The sequence below is a fragment of the Heterodontus francisci genome, chromosome 28 (assembly GCF_036365525.1).
Source record: "Heterodontus francisci isolate sHetFra1 chromosome 28, sHetFra1.hap1, whole genome shotgun sequence".
Lineage (NCBI taxonomy): Eukaryota > Metazoa > Chordata > Chondrichthyes > Heterodontiformes > Heterodontidae > Heterodontus > Heterodontus francisci.
Window position 1 is genome coordinate 73678179 of NC_090398.1, and position 19360 is coordinate 73697538.

General features: G+C 38.8%; 1 protein-coding gene across 1 annotated transcript in view; it reads right to left on the reverse strand.

Moving 5' to 3' along the window:
* The window catches only part of LOC137345259 (probable G-protein coupled receptor 139), a 78632-nt gene extending 65043 nt beyond the window's left edge, over positions 1-13589 (reverse strand). Inside the window, exons 1-2 of the mRNA XM_068008725.1 lie at positions 13581-13589; positions 7511-7808 (exon numbers count right to left, since the gene is read on the reverse strand). Coding sequence (XP_067864826.1) covers positions 7511-7808; positions 13581-13589 — 307 coding nt within the window. The remainder of the gene's footprint in view (positions 1-7510; positions 7809-13580) is intronic.
* Positions 13590-19360: the final 5771 nt, after the last annotated feature.

The window sequence follows — 19360 nt, forward strand, 5'->3', positions numbered from 1 at the left end:
TCCCATAGTTCAATAGCAACACTCAGCAATAACCAATGAGGCATCTACTTGACGAACACAGACTCCAGCGACAGACAGCAATTGAAAGAGTTGTATAATATAAGGACAGAACAGCACAAACACTGTCACAGAGATTAATGTTCAGGAATGCCACACATGCAGAATATCGATCATATTAGTTTAATCTGCTCGCAGGACAGGTGCAGTGTGGGGAAGATATAGAGTCAAGCTCCTTCTACACTGTCCCCCATCAAACACTCCCAGGACATGTGCAGCACGGGATTGGCTGGGCAATTTGGAGCACTTCCTGCCTGCGATCTGGGGGAGCAGCTGCACCTGTGCTGCTACAACAGCAGAGTGGAGAAAGGAGACTGGAGTAACTGGAGAGAGGAGAATGCAGAGTGGACAGAGGATAATGCAGTCACAGGAGAGAGGTTTATGCAGAGTGGAGAAAGGAGACGGCAGTGTGGAGTGAAACCATGAGGTAATGCTGCAATTGTTTTGGAGAGGTTGCAGCCTCTAAAATGTATGGGAAGGCAGTGTTATTCCTGAAGACCGAGCGTGCGATGTCCCTGGCCCTGAACTAGGGGCTCACCCTGGTCTAGACCTTACTGCCAGTGGACACCCTGCCCTTCATTTCTGGAGAGCTCTTCCATTCCCACCTGCACCATCTGGGGGAAGTAAAGACGGGGCTAACCCCATTCCCGCTCAGTCTTCGGGAGAACAACCTCGGCATGTGTCCTCCTTCCGCCGCCAGTTATCTCTGCAGCTGGCGCGGCAGGAGGTTACAGAGGGCCATTTCAATGTAGAGTTCCAGGCCACGGCCACCGCGTCTTCAGGACCTTGGAGGGGGCATGGTGCCTTACCTGCAAGTGGATGGGGCATGCTCGGAAGAACTGCCCCAACTTCCCGGCTGCCAACTCCACCTCGACAGTCCAGGATGGCGCCGCTGCACCTCCTCCCACCCCCCTCCACACCTCCACCAGATACCGTCCAGTCGGTTCGGAGGCTGTGATATTTGCAGCCTCCGGCGGGGTGGGGAGCTCCCGTCCAGGTGGATGGAAGGCGCAGAGGAAAAATAAACATCAAGAGACGCGGCCCCTGGACACATTGTTACAACCCGAGCCTGAGTTCAGCCCAAGGCCCGATCTCGGGGAGCCCACTTGCCCCAGGGCTGGGCTTAGGCCAAGGGTGACTTAAAAAAAAAGAGACTGCGGAGGCGGAGGCCTCTGATGGCATAGAGGTCGCTGAGCCTCTGCACCCAACTGGGAAGGGCCCATCTGTTGGAGGGGAGCTGTCTCCTGCTTCAGGTCCCCAGGTTTCCCCTGCCACCACCATGATCAAGGCTGCAAAGTCTGGGCAGGAGCTCCCTACCCCTCAGAATGGAGGGGAAGGGAGGGCTCATGTACATGAGGCCCCTCCTGCAGGAGTAAGTGGGGCCCTGCTTGTGGTGGTGGAGCCTGGGGACGCTCCAGGAGAAGCCTCCCATTCTACCACTGGGACGGGTGCCCTGAGTGGAGGGGAGGGCGAGGCCCCAAAGGGTCAGCCCTCCAAGCCAAAATCCACTCCCAACCAGAAGACACCCGACCTGGTTATAACTGAAAATGCTGCCCCATCTGCTGGACCTGTGGGCACTGGCGGAGCGGGAGATGGCCTCCTCTCTCCACCTCCGGTCTGGGCTGCGGCGGGATTTCTGGAGTGCGGAACATCCAGCTCCCCTGGACCGCTCAATGGCCTGGGAACGGAGCTGGATGTGGGTATTGAGCCGCTGGCGCCAACCGGTTCTAGAACCCAGAGAGGACTCCTCTGCCATCACTCCTGGAGGGTGGGATCGCGACGGAGGCGGGACCAGCTGGCGCGGCCGGGACGTCCGCCCCACAACGTTGTGGTGGGTGTGTCGGCCGCTGGCGGTGACGTCCCGGAGGAGGATGTGCGGGCACGGAGGACGACCTTTATTCCATCGCCAGTGAGATGGTGGAGTTCCCACCGAGTCTCCTCTCATCCCCATGGCGGAACTCCGGGATTTCCTTGCGGTTGCAGGGGTTGCCGCAATAAAGCTCAGCTGGCCCTCGGCTGCTGGTCGAATCCGGCGCTGATCATCCAGTCCTTCCGTGACGCCCTTAAGAAAGCGGGCAAAGGCATGGATGTGAAAGTGGTTGAGAGGCGCCGGTTTAATGGGTTCCTCAATGGGTTGCTGGGCGAATGGAGGGCCAGGTGCACTTCCGCAACCTCATCAGAGTGCCGTGTTGGTGACGGGTATTTACGTACCTTTGACTTGAAGATAACCATAGCCAACCTCAACATCAATGGCAGTAGGTGATCTCACCGCAGATTGCACAATCTCTATGTCCTCAGGAAAGGGAGATATGATGTGAGCTTTCTGCAGGTAACCCACACCATTCCGGGAGACGAAGCCACTATTTCTCGTGCGGTGGCTATCTTGTTGGCCCCGACGTTTCAGACGGAGATTTTGAGGTTCAGTGAACTAGTGCCGGGCCGCTTGCTCCACCTCGCCGTTCGCCTGGGTAGCTTGCTGCTTCACTTTGTGAACATTGCAAGCGTGTTTCTTTGAAGAAGTGTCCGCTCTCTTGAGCTCCAATTGGGAGAATCAATTGGGAGAAATGTTCTGGTCTCCTGGTGGGTCAGTGGAGGGTGGACTCCCTGCCGGAGGAGTTGATGCCTTTTGCGTGGAGCACCACGCACCTCTTCTATCTGGGAGTCCACCTTAGCCCCGCTGAGGAAGCCTGGCCAGCAAACTGGCAGGAGTTGGAGGCAAAAGTAACCACTCGGCTGGGGCACTGGACAGGACTGCTCTGAGTGCATTCCTGCAGGGTCTGAGCCCTGGTCATAAACCAACTGGGGGCCTCCATGCTGTGGTACTGGTTGGTCACTTTTGCCCCGCCCCCTGCATTTGCCACCAATATCAACTGATCAATTTCTTCTGGGGCAAGAGGAAACTCTCAGTTTCTGCCGCAGTCCTGAGTCTCCCGATCGAGGAGGGAAGCCAGTCGCTGGTGTGCACCCACACCCAGGCTGCGACTCTCTGCCTTCAGACCCTGCAGAGATACCTGTACTTCGAACGTTCTCCCAGATAGTGTGCGCTAGTGATGTATTTTTTCCACCAGTGTCACTGCCTTCAAAACGATACGCAGCTCCCGGTGGAGTCGTTAGCCGTGCCTCTCTGAGGGAGTTGCCTATCTTTTAGCAGGATCTATTCAGAGTCTGGAACATGGTCGCCTCCAGTCAGGGCACTCCCCTGAAGGTGGAGGAGAGCACTTCAGCTGTCCCCGCGGTCGACTCCGGAGACAGACCGCCGGGTGGAGGAGTAGCCGAAGCCCCCGGGACGCTCCTCACTGCCGGTGATGAAAGGGCCAGGGAGCGCGGAGCGCTCCAAGCTGAGCTGGAAAATTCCCTGCGTGCCATTCCAATCGGCTAGGAGAGGTTTCCTTTACGAGCTGGCCCTGTACACTCTTCACTTCCTCGCCCTCGTCAGCCGGCCGGACATACCCTGGTGGCTTGCGTTGCCATCTGGCGGCGAGGGAAATCCCCGATGGAGGTAGTTATATGCGGGAGTCCTCTCCCTTTACATCGGGGACCTTGGTTGGAGGGTTTTGCACAGGGCAGTCCCGTGCAATAGACGTTTAAGTAGTTTCACAGACTCCCAGGCAGCCTGTATTTTCTGCAGCCTGGATGAGTCTGTGTTCCACATCTATATGGAGTGTGCGAGGTTGCAGCCCCTCCTTGAGTATTTGAAGGGGCTGCTCCTCAGGATTTGGCTGCACTTCAGTCCCACGACCCTGATCTGTGGGCATCCGGTGCGGCGGGGCATGGGCCGGGAGGAGGATCTCCTTGTTGGTCTGCTCCTGGGCCTGGCCAAGATGGCAACTCACAGGTCCACGCTGCGGGCTGTCGGGGGTCCATCCTCTCTGATTGATTGCCCCTCTTCCGCGGTTACGTTCGTACCTGGGTGTCCCTGGAGAAGTAGTATGTGTTGCCCGCCACTGCTTCAGAATGAAGGTCTGGTGGCTGCTGCCAGGATAGTGGACATTCACCAGCATGATGTACTGTGCATGCTCACACACCAACTGTACATTAATGGAGTGAGAGTTCTTTCAGTTCCTGTACCTCTCCCCGTTGACATGGGGGCCCCGCAGAGCCACCTACACCATCAGGAATCCCGCTATCCTGACAAAGCCACAGGATCTCTCATCCTGCTTCTCCCTGCTGAGGGAGAAAATGGTGACATAGATGGTCACCCTCACTTCCCAGGATTATCAATGGACAACACACAGGCCGAGTAACTACTGGTCAGTTAGTTTAAAATCGGTGGTGGGAAAGGTTATATAAATAATAATTGAATTTTTTGATGATGTAACAGAGAAGTTTGATGAAGGGAATGTGATGGATGTTGTCTATTATGGTTTGAAGAAAGTGTTTGATAAAATACCATATAAAAGGTTAATTCCCAACATTGAGTCTGATGGAATGGGAGGGTCGGTGTCCAATTGGATTAAAAACGGCTTATGTACAGGAAACAGCGTGTCATAGCAAATGGCTGTTTTTGAGATTGGAAGATGTAAAACAGTGGATGTTCCCCCGGGATCAGTGCTAAGGCCACTGTTTTATTTTGCTGTGTGTAAATGACCTGGATCTTGGAATACAGAGTAGAAGTTCAAAATCCGTCTCTGGTACCAAATTTGGAGCTGTGGCAAAAAGTGAGGATGTTCGGAACCACCTGCGACAGGACATAGATAGGTGAGTAGAATGGACAGATAAGTGGCAGATGGAAGTGTGAGACAAGTGTGAGGTGTTGCATTTTGACAGAAAGGGTAGGAGGGCTATATAGAGTTAATAGTACAGTTGCAAACAGTGTGCAGGAACGGAGAGACCTGTGGGTGCATGTGCATCCATCTTTATAGGTGGCTGGACATATTGAGAGAGGGGTTAGTAAAACATATATTATCTTGGATTTCATAAACAGAGGTATTGAGTTCAAAAGCAGAGAAGTTATGATGAACATTTAGAAATTTCTGGATAGGTATCAGCTGGACTATTGTGTCCAATTCTGGTCATCAAACTTCAGAAAGATTGTGAAGGTCCTTAAAATGGTGCAGAGGAGATTTAACAGGATGGTTCCAGGGATGGAGGATTTTAGATACAAGATTAGGTTACAAGATGATGACCAGGTTTAGATAATTTAGACAAGGAAAGACTGTTCCTATTAACTGATGGAAAAAGGATTGGGAGCACGGATTGAAGGTGATGGGCAAGAGATGCAGGTGGAATATGAGAAAGAACTTTTTTTTTAAGCAGCGGGACGTGGAACGCACTGCGCACAATTGTGGTGGAAGTCGAGACACTCAATGATTTCAAAATCAAGCTGGTGAGCACTTGAAGGAAATTAATTTGCTACAGAGACTGAGTGATGGAGTGGGACTGACTGGAGAGCCAGCATGGACATGATGGGAAGAATGGCTTCCTTCAGTGCCATAAATGACTACGACTCCATCACTTTCTATGTCTCCATATGGGATATGTCTCATGCTCGTGCCTGGAAAGATCCAGATACATAGACGTTCAATGATACTGTGACCTGAACGGCCACTGACAGATCCGTCCTCACCCTGGTGTAAGGCTCCAGTTCGTGTTACAGGAGGTGACACAGCTCTGTGACCGCCTCCTTATTGAATTACAGTCCCCTCACACACTGCCCCTGGGTTAGGTTTAGGTCGGAAAAGTGCTCATAGAAAACCCGGAGTGGGTAGGGCAGAGCCCCCTCCTCCTCACTCTTTCCAGAGCATCCCCTCTCTGCAGCCTCTGCTCCACATGTTACAGACCCAGAGACATGTAACTACATTCTCCATACCTCGTCCAGAGTTGGGTCACCAAATCCTCTGTGCTCCCTGAATGTCTGCAGCAGCTCACAACACAACCACCAGAAATCCATCCACAGCACCTCCACTAACATTACAGTAGCAGAAGTAGGTCAAAAAACCCTCACCTGTAAGTTGGATGCCTGGTCCTTTTAAATGACACTACAGGGGGTTCCTAGTGCTGTTGAATGTATGTTCAGCTGAGAGTTACTAACACATGCGGTCAGTGACATGCACAGACCAAGTTTCAAAGACGTACATCAAAGTTGCTGGAATGGCTGATTGACGTCACGTCAAACCCCTCCTCACGCTACCAGCACATGCTTGGTGAACCGTGGCTAGAGCCCTGTCCAGAATGGAGCACTGGAAGTGACAGGCAGCTCAGCTCGTACCATTATATGGATCCAAGCTTCCATGGTGTTAGGTCCAGTGGCGCTGTAGAGCTGGATATCATGGCGAGAGGTAGATACAGAGAGAAAGATCACAGTATCATATGAATTAGCAGCATACGTAGGCCATTAAGCCCATCGAGCCTGCCCCACCATTTAATAAGATCATGGCTGATCCATTTGTGTTTCAAATTCTACACTCCCATCTACCCGATAACCTTTGATTCCCTTACCTAACAATAATCTATCTACCTCCGTCTTAAAGTTATTCAATGACCCTGTCTCCACTACTTTCAGAGCAGAGTGTTCCAAAGTCATACAACACTCTGAGAGAGAAAATAAAAATCTCCTCATCTCTGTCCTAAAAGTGCGACCCCTAATTTTCAAACCTGCCTTTTCGAACAGTTACTTTTAAATGGGAATTGAAGAAAAGACTTCCAGGCAAATGATTTGCAGCAATGTGGGAATGGATAGCGGAATGGGACTAATTGGAGGGGTGAGACCAAGAAGGAATTCAAACACGAGAATGAGAATATTAAAATTAAGGCGCTGCCGGACGAGGAGCCAATGTAGATATTTGAGCACAGGGGTGATGGGTGATCGGGATTTGGTATGAGTTGAGATACAGGCAGCAGAGTTCTGGATGGGCTGTGTATTATGGAGGTTTATAACTGGGAAAGTGAGCAGGATGGAATTGGAATAGTCAAGTGTGCATTTAACAAAGGCACTGATGAGGGTTTATGCAGCAGATGGGCTCAGGCAGAGTTGGACATGGGTGATATTGCAGAGGTGGTAGTAGGCAGGGTTGGTAATGGAGAGATTATGGAGATGAACTCAGCTCAGGTTTAAATAGAATACAGACATTGTGAACTGTCTGCTTCAGCCTGAGACATTGACCAGTGAGGAGCAAGTGGTACATGGGTAGGGGATGGAATTGCTGATGAAGACCGATGATACTAGCTCCACAGCTCCCAAAATTAAAATTGCAAGAACATTATTTCAGTGAGACAAAGTTTTACAGATCTCATAGCGGCAAATAGAGAATTACCAGGGACAGCAACAGCAGCACAGATGAGAGAGTAAATTACAAAGCGTCGAATACACGTAGCAATGGTTTACAGAGCAAATATCTGGAGATAGAGACTTTCCAGGAATAACAAAAACAGCAAGAAGGGCAGAGTAAATGGCAAGAACAATAATGTTGTTAAACATGGTTTATGGAATTAATAGATAGATAGGGAGACTTACCAGGGACACAAATAATAGCCAGGAGGGGATAGTAAATGTATTGAATAAACCTCAGTGCGTAATAGATCCGACTGTTTAACGGCAGCCAATCATAATTTGCAGAAAGAAAGTCAAACTCCCAGATAGATCTCCTGCCCATTGTTCTAACATTCCAATTTATTGTTCTGAGATTCTGATCCATTGTTGTAAAATTCCAATCTAGTGTTCTCAGATTCTGACCCATTGTTGTAACATTCCAATCTATTGTTCTGAGATTCTGATCCATTGTTGTAAAATTCCAATCTAGTGTTCTCAGATTCTGACCCATTGTTGTAACATTCCAATCTATTGTTCTCAGATTCTGACCCATTGTTGCAACATTCCAATCTACTGAACTCAGATTCTGACCCATTGTTGCAACATTCCAGTCTAATGTTCTCAGATTCTGATCCATTGTTGTAACATTCCAATGTAGTGTTCTCAGATTCTGACCCATTGTTTTAAAATTCCAATCTATTGCTCTCAGATTCTGATCTATCTCTCCTTCTCTCTGGAGCTGCTAATCCCTGTTAGTGCCGGGGCTGATGTTCCCGCTGACACGATGTGATATCACATTGAAAGGACTTCTTTATTAATAGAAGATGGAAATCATCCAGCGACACAATTAGGTTCCATTGTTAAATTAGATGTCATCACTAATACACAGGGTATAATCTTGTTAACTGTTAAATTAGATGTCATCACTAATACACAGGGTACAATATTCTGGTTCATTGATAAATTAGATGTCTTCACTAATACATAGTGTATAATATACTGGTTAATTGTTTAATTGAATGTCACCTCTAACACATGGTGTATAATATTCCATTTAATTGTTACATTACATGTCATCACTAATGCACAGGGAATAATATTCCGGTTAATTGTTAAATTAGATGTCATCACTAATACATAGTGTATAATATTCTGGTTAATTGTTTAATTGAATGTCACCTCTAATACATGGTGTATAATATTCCGTTTAGTTGTTACATTGGATGTCATCACTAATGCACAGGGAATAATATTCCGGTTAATTGTTACATTAGATGTCATCACTAAATCACAGTGTATAATATTCCGGTTAATTGTTACATTAGATGTCATCACTAATACAGAGTGGATAATATTTGGGTTAATTGTTTAATTAGATGACATCACGAATACACAAGATATAATATTCTGGTTAAATGTCAATTTATATGTCATCACTAATATGCAGGGGATAATGTTCTGGTTAATAGTTAACTTAGATGTCATCACTAATGCACAGGCGACAGTATTCCTGGTTCAATCTTAAATTAGATGTTATCACGAAAACACAGTGTATAATATTCTGGTTAATTGTGAAATTAGATATCATCACGAATACAAAGGGGATAATATTCCGGTTAATTGATAATTTAGATGTCATCACTAATACACAGGTGATAATATTCCAGTGAATTGTTAATTTAGATGTCATCACTAATACACAGTGGATAATATTCCAGTTAATTGTTCAACAGGATGTCGTCACAAATACGCAGGGGATAATTTCCCAGTTAATTGTCAAATTTGATGTCATCACTAATACACAGGGGAGAGTATTCTGGTTAAATGTTAAATTAGATGTCATCACTCATACACATTGTATAATATTCCGGTTAACTGTTAAATCAGATTTCCTCACTAATACGCAGGGGTAATATTATTGTTAATTGTTACATCAGATATGATCACTAATACATAGTGTATAATATTCTGGTTAATTGTTTAATTGAATGTCACCTCTAATACATGGTGTATAATATTCCGTTTAATTGTTACATTAGATGTCATCACTAATGCACAGGGAATAATATTCCGGTTAATTGTTACATTAGATGTCATCACTAATACAGAGTAGATAATATTTGGGTTAATTGTTGAATTAGATGACATCACGAATACACAAGATATAATATTCTGGTTAAATGTCAATTTAGATGTCATCACTAATACGCAGGGGATAATGTTCTGGTTAATTGTTAACTTCGATGTCATCACTAATGCACAGGCGACAGTATTCCTGGTTCAATCTTAAATTAGATGTTATCACGAAAACACAGTGTATAATATTCTGGTTAATTGTTCAATTAGATGTCATCACGAAGACACAGAATATAATATTCTGGTTACTTGTTAAATTTAATGTCATCACCAATACACGGGATAATATTCCAGTGATTTGTTAAGTTAGATGTCAACACTAATACACAGGATATAATATTCTGGTCAATTGTTAAATTGGATGTCATCACTAATACACAGGGGATAATATTACAGTTAATTGTGAAACGAGATGATATCACGAATACACAGGGCATAATCTGCTTAATTGTGAAATTACATGTCATCGCTAATACACAGGGGATAATATTCAAGTTAATTGTTAATTCAGATGTCATCACTAATACACAGGGAAGAGTATTCTGGTTGAATGTTAAATTAGATGTCCTCACCAATAAACAGGGTATACTATTCCGGTTAATTGTGAAATAAAATGTCATCACTAATACACAGGGGATAATATTGCAGTGAATTGTTAATTTAGATGTCATCACTAATACACAGTGGATAATATTCCAGTTAATTGTTCAACAGGATGTCGTCACAAATACACAGGGGATAACTTTCCAGTTAATTGTCAAATTTGATGTCATCACTAATACACAGGGTATACTATTCCGGTTAATTGTGAAATTAAATGTCATCACTAATACATAAGGGGATAATATTCCAGTTCATTGTTAAATTAGATGTCATCACGAATACACAGGGGATAATATTCCAGTTAATTGTCAAATTGGATGTCTTCACTAAAACACAGGGGATCGTATTCTGGTTAAATGTTAAATTAGATGTCATCACTAATACACAGGGTGTAATATTTTGGGTAATTGTTAAATTAGATGTCATCACTAATACACAGGGTACAATATTTTGGTTAATTGTTAAATTAGATGTCATCACTAATACACAGGAGATAATATTCCAGTTAATTGTTAAAAGAGTTGTCATCACTAATGCACAAGTGATAATATTCTCTTTACTTTTGAAATTATATGTCATCACTAATACACAGGGGGGTGTATTCTGGTTAATTGTTAACTTGGAAGTCATCACAAATACACAGGGTATCGTATTCTGTTTAAATGTTAAATTAGATGTCATCACCAATACACACGTGATATTATTCCAGTTAATTGTTAAATTAATTTTCATCACTAATACACAGGGTATAGTATTTTGGATAAATGTTAAATTAGCTGCCATCACTAATACAGAGGGCAGAGTATTCTGGTTAAATGTTGAATTAGCTGTCATCACTAAAACACAGGGGATAATATTTTGGTTAATTGTTAAATTAGATGTCATCACTAATACACAGGCGATAATATTCTGGTTAAATGTCAAATTAGATGTCATGACTAATACCCAGTGTATAATATTCTGGGTAATTGTTAACTCAGATGTCATGACTAATACACAGCGGATAATATTGCAATTAATTGTTAATTTGGATTTCATCACGAAGACACAGTGTGTAATATTCTGATTAATTGTTAAATTAGATGTGATCACTAATACACAGTGTATAATATTCTGATTGATTGTTTCATGGGATGTCATCGCTAATACACATTGTATAATATTCCGCTTAATTACATTAGATGTCTTCACTAATACACTGGGGATAATATTCCGTTTAATTGTTAATTTAGGTGTCACCACTAATACACAGGGGATCATATTCTGGTTCATTGTTAATTTCGACGTCACTACTAATACACAAGGGATAATAATTATCATCTGCTGGTCAATTGTTGAATTAGATGTCATCACTAACACACCCTGTATAATATTCTGGTCAATTGAAAAATTAGTTGTCATCACTAATAGACAGTCAGTAATATTCTGGTTATTTGTCAAATTAGATGACATCACTCATACACATTCTGTAATCTGTTTAATAGTTAAATTGAACATGAGAGCTGATATAGATTGTTAAACGTTGCAGTTAATTATTAAATATGATGTCATCACCGACACACACTGTATAATATTCTGGGTAATTGTTAAATTAGATGTCATCACCAATACACAGTGTATAATCTGTTTAATAGTTAAATTGATCATGACAGCTGATATAGAGTGTTAAACGTTCCAGTTAATGGTTAAATTAGATGTCATCACTAATACACAGTGTATAATAATAAGGTTAATTGTTAAATTGGATGTCATCACTAATACAGTGTGTATAATATCCTGGTTAATTGTTAAATTAGATGTCATTACTAATACACAGTGAATAATAATCTGGTTAATTGTTAAGTTAGATGTCATCACTAATACACAGTGTATAATAATCAGGTTAATTGTTAAATTGGATGTCATCACGAATACACAGGTGACAATATTCCGGTTAATTGTTAAATTAGATGTCATAACTAGTGCACAGTGGGTAATATCCTGGTTCATTGTTAAATTAGATGTCATCAGCAATACACCGGGGATAATCTTCCGTTTCATTGTTAATTTAGATGTCTCCCCTAATACAGAGGGGATAATATTCTGGTTAATTGTTAAATTTAATTTCGTCATAAATAGACAGTATATAATATTCTGGTTAATTACATTAGATTTCTTCATTAATACACAGGGGATAGGATACTGGTTAATTGTTAAGTTAGATGTCATCACTAGTACACAGTGTATAATATTCTGCTTAATTGTTAAATTAGCTGTCATCACAAATACAATGTATAATATTCCATTTAACTGTTAAATTAGATGTCATTACGAATACGCTGGATGTAATATTCAGGTTATCTGTTAAATTAGATGTGATCACTAGTACACAGGGGATAATATACTGGTTAATTGTTACATTTGCTATGATCACGAATACACACGGTAGATTCTGTTTGGTTGTTAAATTAGATGTCATCACTGATACACAGTGTCTCATATCCTGGTTAATTGTTAAATACGGTGTCATCACGAATACACAGTGTATAATAATCTGGTTAATTGTTAAATTAGATGTCATCACGAATACACAAGGGATAATATTCCAGTTAATTGTTAAATTAGATGTCATCACGAATACACAGTGAGTAATATTCGGGTTAATTGTCAAATTAGATGTCTTCACTAAAACACAGGGGATCATATTCTGGTTAAATGTTAAATTAGATGGCATCACTAATACACAGGGTGTAATATTTTGGGTAATTGTTAAATTAGATGTCATCACTAATACACAGGATACAATATTTTGGTTAATTGTTAAATTAGATGTCATCACTAATACACAGGTGATAATATTCCAGTTAATTGTTAAATTAGATGTCATCACTAATACACAGGAGATAATATTCCAGTTAATTGTTAAATTAGTTGTCATCACTAATGCACAAGTGATAATATTCTGGTTACTTTTGAAATTATATGTCATCACTAATACACAGGGGAGTGTATTCTGGTTAATTGTTAAATTGGAAGTCATCACTAATACACAGGGCATCGTATTCTGTTTAAATGTTAAATTAGATGTCATCACTAATACACACGTGATATTATTCCAGTTAATTGTTAAATTAATTTTCATCACTAATACACAGGGTATAGTATTTTGGATAAATGTTAAATTAGCTGCCATCACTAATACAGAGGGCAGAGTATTCTGGTTAAATGTTGAATTAGCTGTCATCACTAAAACACAGGGGATAATATTTTGGTTAATTGTTAAATTAGATGTCATCACTAATACACAGGCGATAATATTCTGGTTAATTGTTAAATTAGATGTCATCACTCATCCATTGTCTATAATCTGTTAAATAGTTAAATTTATCATGACAGCTGATATAGAGTGTTAAACGTTCCAGTTAAGTGCGAAACATAATGTCATCACTAACACACACTGTATAATATTCTAATTAATTGTTAAATTCGATGTCATTACTAATACACAGGGGATCATATTCTGGTTAAATGTCAAATTAGAAGTCATGACTAATACCCAGTGCATAATATTCTGGGTAATTGTTAAATTAGATGTCATGACTAATACACAGCGGATAATATTGCAATTAATTGTTAAATTGGATTTCATCACTAAGACACAGTGTGTAATATTCTGATTAATTGTTAAATTAGATGTGATCACTAATACACAGTGTATAATATTCCGCTTAATTACATTAGATGTCTTCACTAATACACTGGGGATAATATTCCGTTTAATTGTTAATTTAGGTGTCACCACTAATACACAGGGGATCATATTCTGGTTAATTGTTAATTTCGACGTCACTACTAATACACAGGGGATAATATTTATCATCTGCTGGTCAATTGTTGAATTAGATGTCATCACTAACACACCCTGTATAATATTCTGGTCAATTGTAAAATTAGTTGTCAACACTAATAGACAGTCTGTAATATTCTGGTTATTTGTCAAATTAGATGACATCACTCATACACATTCTGTAATCTGTTTAATAGTTAAATTGAACATGAGAGCTGATATAGATTGTTAAACGTTGCAGTTAATTATTAAATATGATGTCATCACCGACACACACTGTATAATATTCTGGGTAATTGTTAAATTAGATGTCATCACCAATACACAGTGTATAATCTGTTTAATAGTTAAATTGAACATGACAGCTGATGTAGAGTGTTAAACGTTCCAGTTAATTGTCAAATTAGATGTCATCACTAATACACAGTGTATAATAATCAGGTTAATTGTTAAATTGGATGTTATCACGAATACACAGGTGACAATATTCTGGTTAATTGTTAAATTAGATGTCATAACTAGTGCACAGTGGGTAATATCCCGGTTCATTGTTAAATTAGATGTCATGACTAATACACAGTGTATAATATTGCAGTTAATTGTTAAATTAGATGTCATCAGCAATACACCGGGGATAATCTTCCGTTTAATTGTTAATTTAGATGTCACCCCGAAAACAGAGGGGATAATATTATGGTTAATTGTTAAATTTAATTTCGTCATAAATAGACAGTATATAATATTCTGGTTAATTACATTAGATTTCTTCATTAATACACAGGGGATAATATATTGGTTAATTGTTAAGTTAGATGTCATCACTAGTGCACAGTGTACAATATTCTGCTTAATTGTTAAATTAGATGTCATCACAAATACAATGTATAATATTCCATTTAACTGTTAAATTAGATGTCATTACGAATACGCTGGATGTAATATTCAGGTTATCTGTTAAATTAGATGTGATCACTAGTACACAGGGGATAATATACTGGTTAATTGTTACATTTGCTATGATCACGAATGCACACGGTAGAATCTGTTTGATTGTTAAATTAGATGTCATCACTGATACACAGTGTATAATATTCTGGTTAATTGTTAAATTAGGTGTCATCACTAATACACAGTGTATAATAATCTGGTTAATTGTTAAATTGGATGTCATCACTTATACACAGTCTATAATCTGTTCAATATTTAAATTGAACATGACAATTGATATAGAGTGTCAAACATTCCAGTTAATTGTTAAATTAGATGTCATCACTAATACACAGGGGACAATATTCTGGTAACTTTTTAAATTAGATGTCATCACTAATACACAGGGGACAATATTCCAGTTAATTGTTAAATTAGATGTCATCACTAATACACAGGGAATAATATTCTGGTTCATTGGTAAATTAGATGTCATCACACATACAGAGGGGATAATATTCTGGTTACTTTTTAAATTAGATGTCATCAATAATGCACAGGGGATAATGTTCCAGTTAATTGTTAAATTAGATGTCATCACTAATCCACAGGGTATAATATTCTGGGTATTTGTTAAATTATTTGTCATCACTAATACACAGGTGACAATATTCTGGTTAATAGTTAAATTACATGTCATAACTAATGCACAGGGGATAATATTGCAGTTAATTGTTAAATTAGATGTCATGACCAATAGACAGGGGATAACATTGCAGTTAATTGTTAAATTAGAAGTCATCACCAATATACCGGTGATAATATTCTGTTTAATTGTTAATGTAGATGTCATCAGTAATACACAGGGGCTAATATTCTGGTGAACTGTTAACTTAGATGGCATCACTAATACACAGTGTATAATATTCTTGTTAATTGTTTCATTGGATGTCATCACTAATACAAAGTGCATAACATTCTGGTTAATTGTTAAATTAGATTTCATCATAAATAGACAGTGTGTAATATTCCAGTAAATTGTTAAATTAGATTTCATCACTGATACGCAGGACATATTATTCTGGTTAACTGCGAAGTTATATGTCATCACTAATGCACACAGTATAATCTGGTTGATTGTTAAATTCGATATCATCACTAATGCACAGGGGATAATATTCTGGTTAATTGTTAAATTAGATGTCATCACTAATACACAGGGGGTAATATTCCATTTAATTGTTAAATTAGATGTCTTCACTAATACACAGGGGATAATATTCCATTTAATTGTTAAATTAGAAGTCATCACCAATATACCGGTGATAATATTCTGTTTAATTGTTAATGTAGATGTCATCAGTAATACACAGGGTCTAATATTCTGGTGAACTGTTAACTTAGATGGCATCACTAATACACAGTGTATAATATTCTTGTTAATTGTTTCATTGGATGTCATCACTAATACAATGTGCATAACATTCTGGTTAATTGTTAAATTAGATTTCATCACTGATACGCAGGACATATTATTCTGGTTAACTGCGAAGTTATATGTCATCACTAATGCACACAGTATAATCTGGTTGATTGTTAAATTCGATATCATCACTAATACACAGGGGATAATATTCCAGTTAATTATTAAATTAGATGTCATCACTAATACACAGGGGGTAATATTCCATTTAATTGTTAAATTAGATGTCTTCACTAATACACAGGGGATAATATTCCAGTTAATTGTTAAATTAGATGTCATCACTAATACACAGGGTATAATATTCTGGGTATTTGTTAAATTATTTGTCATCACCCATACACAGGTGATAATATTCTGGTTAATAGTTAAATTACATGTCATAACTAATGCACAGGGGATAATATTGCAGTTAATTGTTAAATTAGATGTCATGACGAATAGACAGGGGATAATATTGCAGTTAATTGTTAAATTAGAAGTCATCACCAATATACCGGTGATAATATTCTGTTTAATTGTTAATGTAGATGTCATCAGTAATACACAGGGGCTAATATTCTGGTGAACTGTTAACTTAGATGACATCACTAATACACAGTGTATAATATTCTTGTTAATTGTTTCATTGGATGTCATCAGTAATACAAAGTGCATAACATTCTGGTTAATTGTTAAATTAGATTTCATCATAAATAGACAGTGTGTAATATTCCAGTAAATTCTTAAATTAGATTTCATCACTGATACGCAGGACATATTATTCTGGTTAACTGCGAAGTTATATGTCATCACTAATGCACACAGTATAATCTGGTTGATTGTTAAATTCGATGTCATCACTAATGCACAGGGGATAATATTCTGGTTAATTGTTAAATTAGATGTCATCACTAATACACAGGGGGTAATATTCCATTTAATTGTTAAATTAGATGTCTTCACTAATACACAGGGGATAATATTCCAGTTAATTGTTAAATTAGATGTCATCACTAATACACAGGGTATAATATTCTGGGTATTTGTTAAATTATTTGTCATCACTCATACACAGGTGACAATATTCTGGTTAATAGTTAAATTACATGTCATAACTAATGCACAGGGGATACTATTGCAGTTAATTGTTAAATTAGATGTCATGACGAATAGACAGGGGATAATATTGCAGTTAATTGTTAAATTAGAAGTCATCACCAATATACCGGTGACAATATTCTGTTTAATTGTTAATGTAGATGTCATCAGTAATACACAGGGGCTAATATTCTGGTGAACTGTTAACTTCGATGACATCACTAATACACAGTGTATAATATTCTTGTTAATTGTTTCATTGGATGTCATCAGTAATACAAAGTGCATAACATTCTGGTTAATTGTTAAATTAGATTTCATCATAAATAGACAGTGTGTAATATTCCAGTAAATTCTTAAATTAGATTTCATCACTGATACGCAGGACATATTATTCTGGTTAACTGCGAAGTTATATGTCATCACTAATGCACACAGTATAATCTGGTTGATTGTTAAATTCGATATCATCACTAATGCACAGGGGATAATATTCTGGTTAATTGTTAAATTAGATGTCATCACTAATACACAGGGGATAATGTTCCAGTTAATTGTTAAATTAGATGTCATCACTAATACACAGGGTATAATATTCTGGGTATTTGTTAAATTATTTGTCATCACTCATACACAGGTGACAATATTCTGGTTAATAGTTAAATTACATGTCATAACTAATGCACAGGGGATAATATTGCAGTTAATTGTTAAATTAGATGTCATGACGAATAGACAGGGGATAATATTGCAGTTAATTGTTAAATTAGAAGTCATCACCAATATACCGGTGATAATATTCTGTTTAATTGTTAATGTAGATGTCATCAGTAATGCACAGGGGCTAATATTCTGGTGAACTGTTAACTTCGATGACATCACTAATACACAGTGTATAATATTCTTGTTAATTGTTTCATTGGATGTCATCAGTAATACAAAGTGCATAACATTCTGGTTAATTGTTAAATTAGATTTCATCATAAATACACAGTGTGTAATATTCCATAAATTGTTAAATTAGATTTCATCACTGATACGCAGGACATATTATTCTGGTTAACTGCGAAGTTATATGTCATCACTAATGCACACAGTATAATCTGGTTGATTGTTAAATTCGTTATCATCACTAATGCACAGGGGATAATATTCTGGTTAATTGTTAAATTAGATGTCATGACTCAGACACAGTCTTTAATCAGTTTCATAGTAAAATTGAACATGACAGCTGATATTGAGTGTTAAACGTTCCAGTTAATTGTTAAATCGGATGCCATCAGTAACACACACTCTACAATATTCAGGTTAATTGTTAAATTAGAAGTCATCACTAATACACAGTGTATAATATTCTGGTTAATTGTTAAATTAGTTGTCATCAGTGATACACACTGTATAATATTCTCGTTAATTGATACATTGGACGTCATCAATAATGCAAAGTGTGTAATATTCTGGTTAATTACATTAGATGTCATCACTAATAAACAGTGTATAATATTCCAGTTAATTGTTAAATTAGATATCATCACTAATACACAGGTGATAATATACTGGTTAATTGTTACATTAGATGCCATCACTAATACACAGGGGATAATATTTTGGTTAACTGTTAAATTGGATGTCATCACTAATACGCACGGTATAATCTGTTTGATTGTCGAATTAGCTGTCATCACTAATATACAGTGTATCATATCCTGGTTAATTGTTAAATTAGATGACATCACCAATGCACAGTCGATAATCTGTTTAATAGTTAAATTGAACATGATAGATGATATAGTGTTAAACGTTCCAGTTATTTGTTAAATATGATGTCATCACCAGCACACACTGTATAATATACTAGTTAATTGTTAAATTAGATTTAATCACCAATGCACAGGGTATAATATTCTGTTTAATTGTAAAATTAGATGTCATCACTAACACACACTGGATAATATTCTGTTTAATTATTATATTAGATGTCATCACTAATACGCAGGGG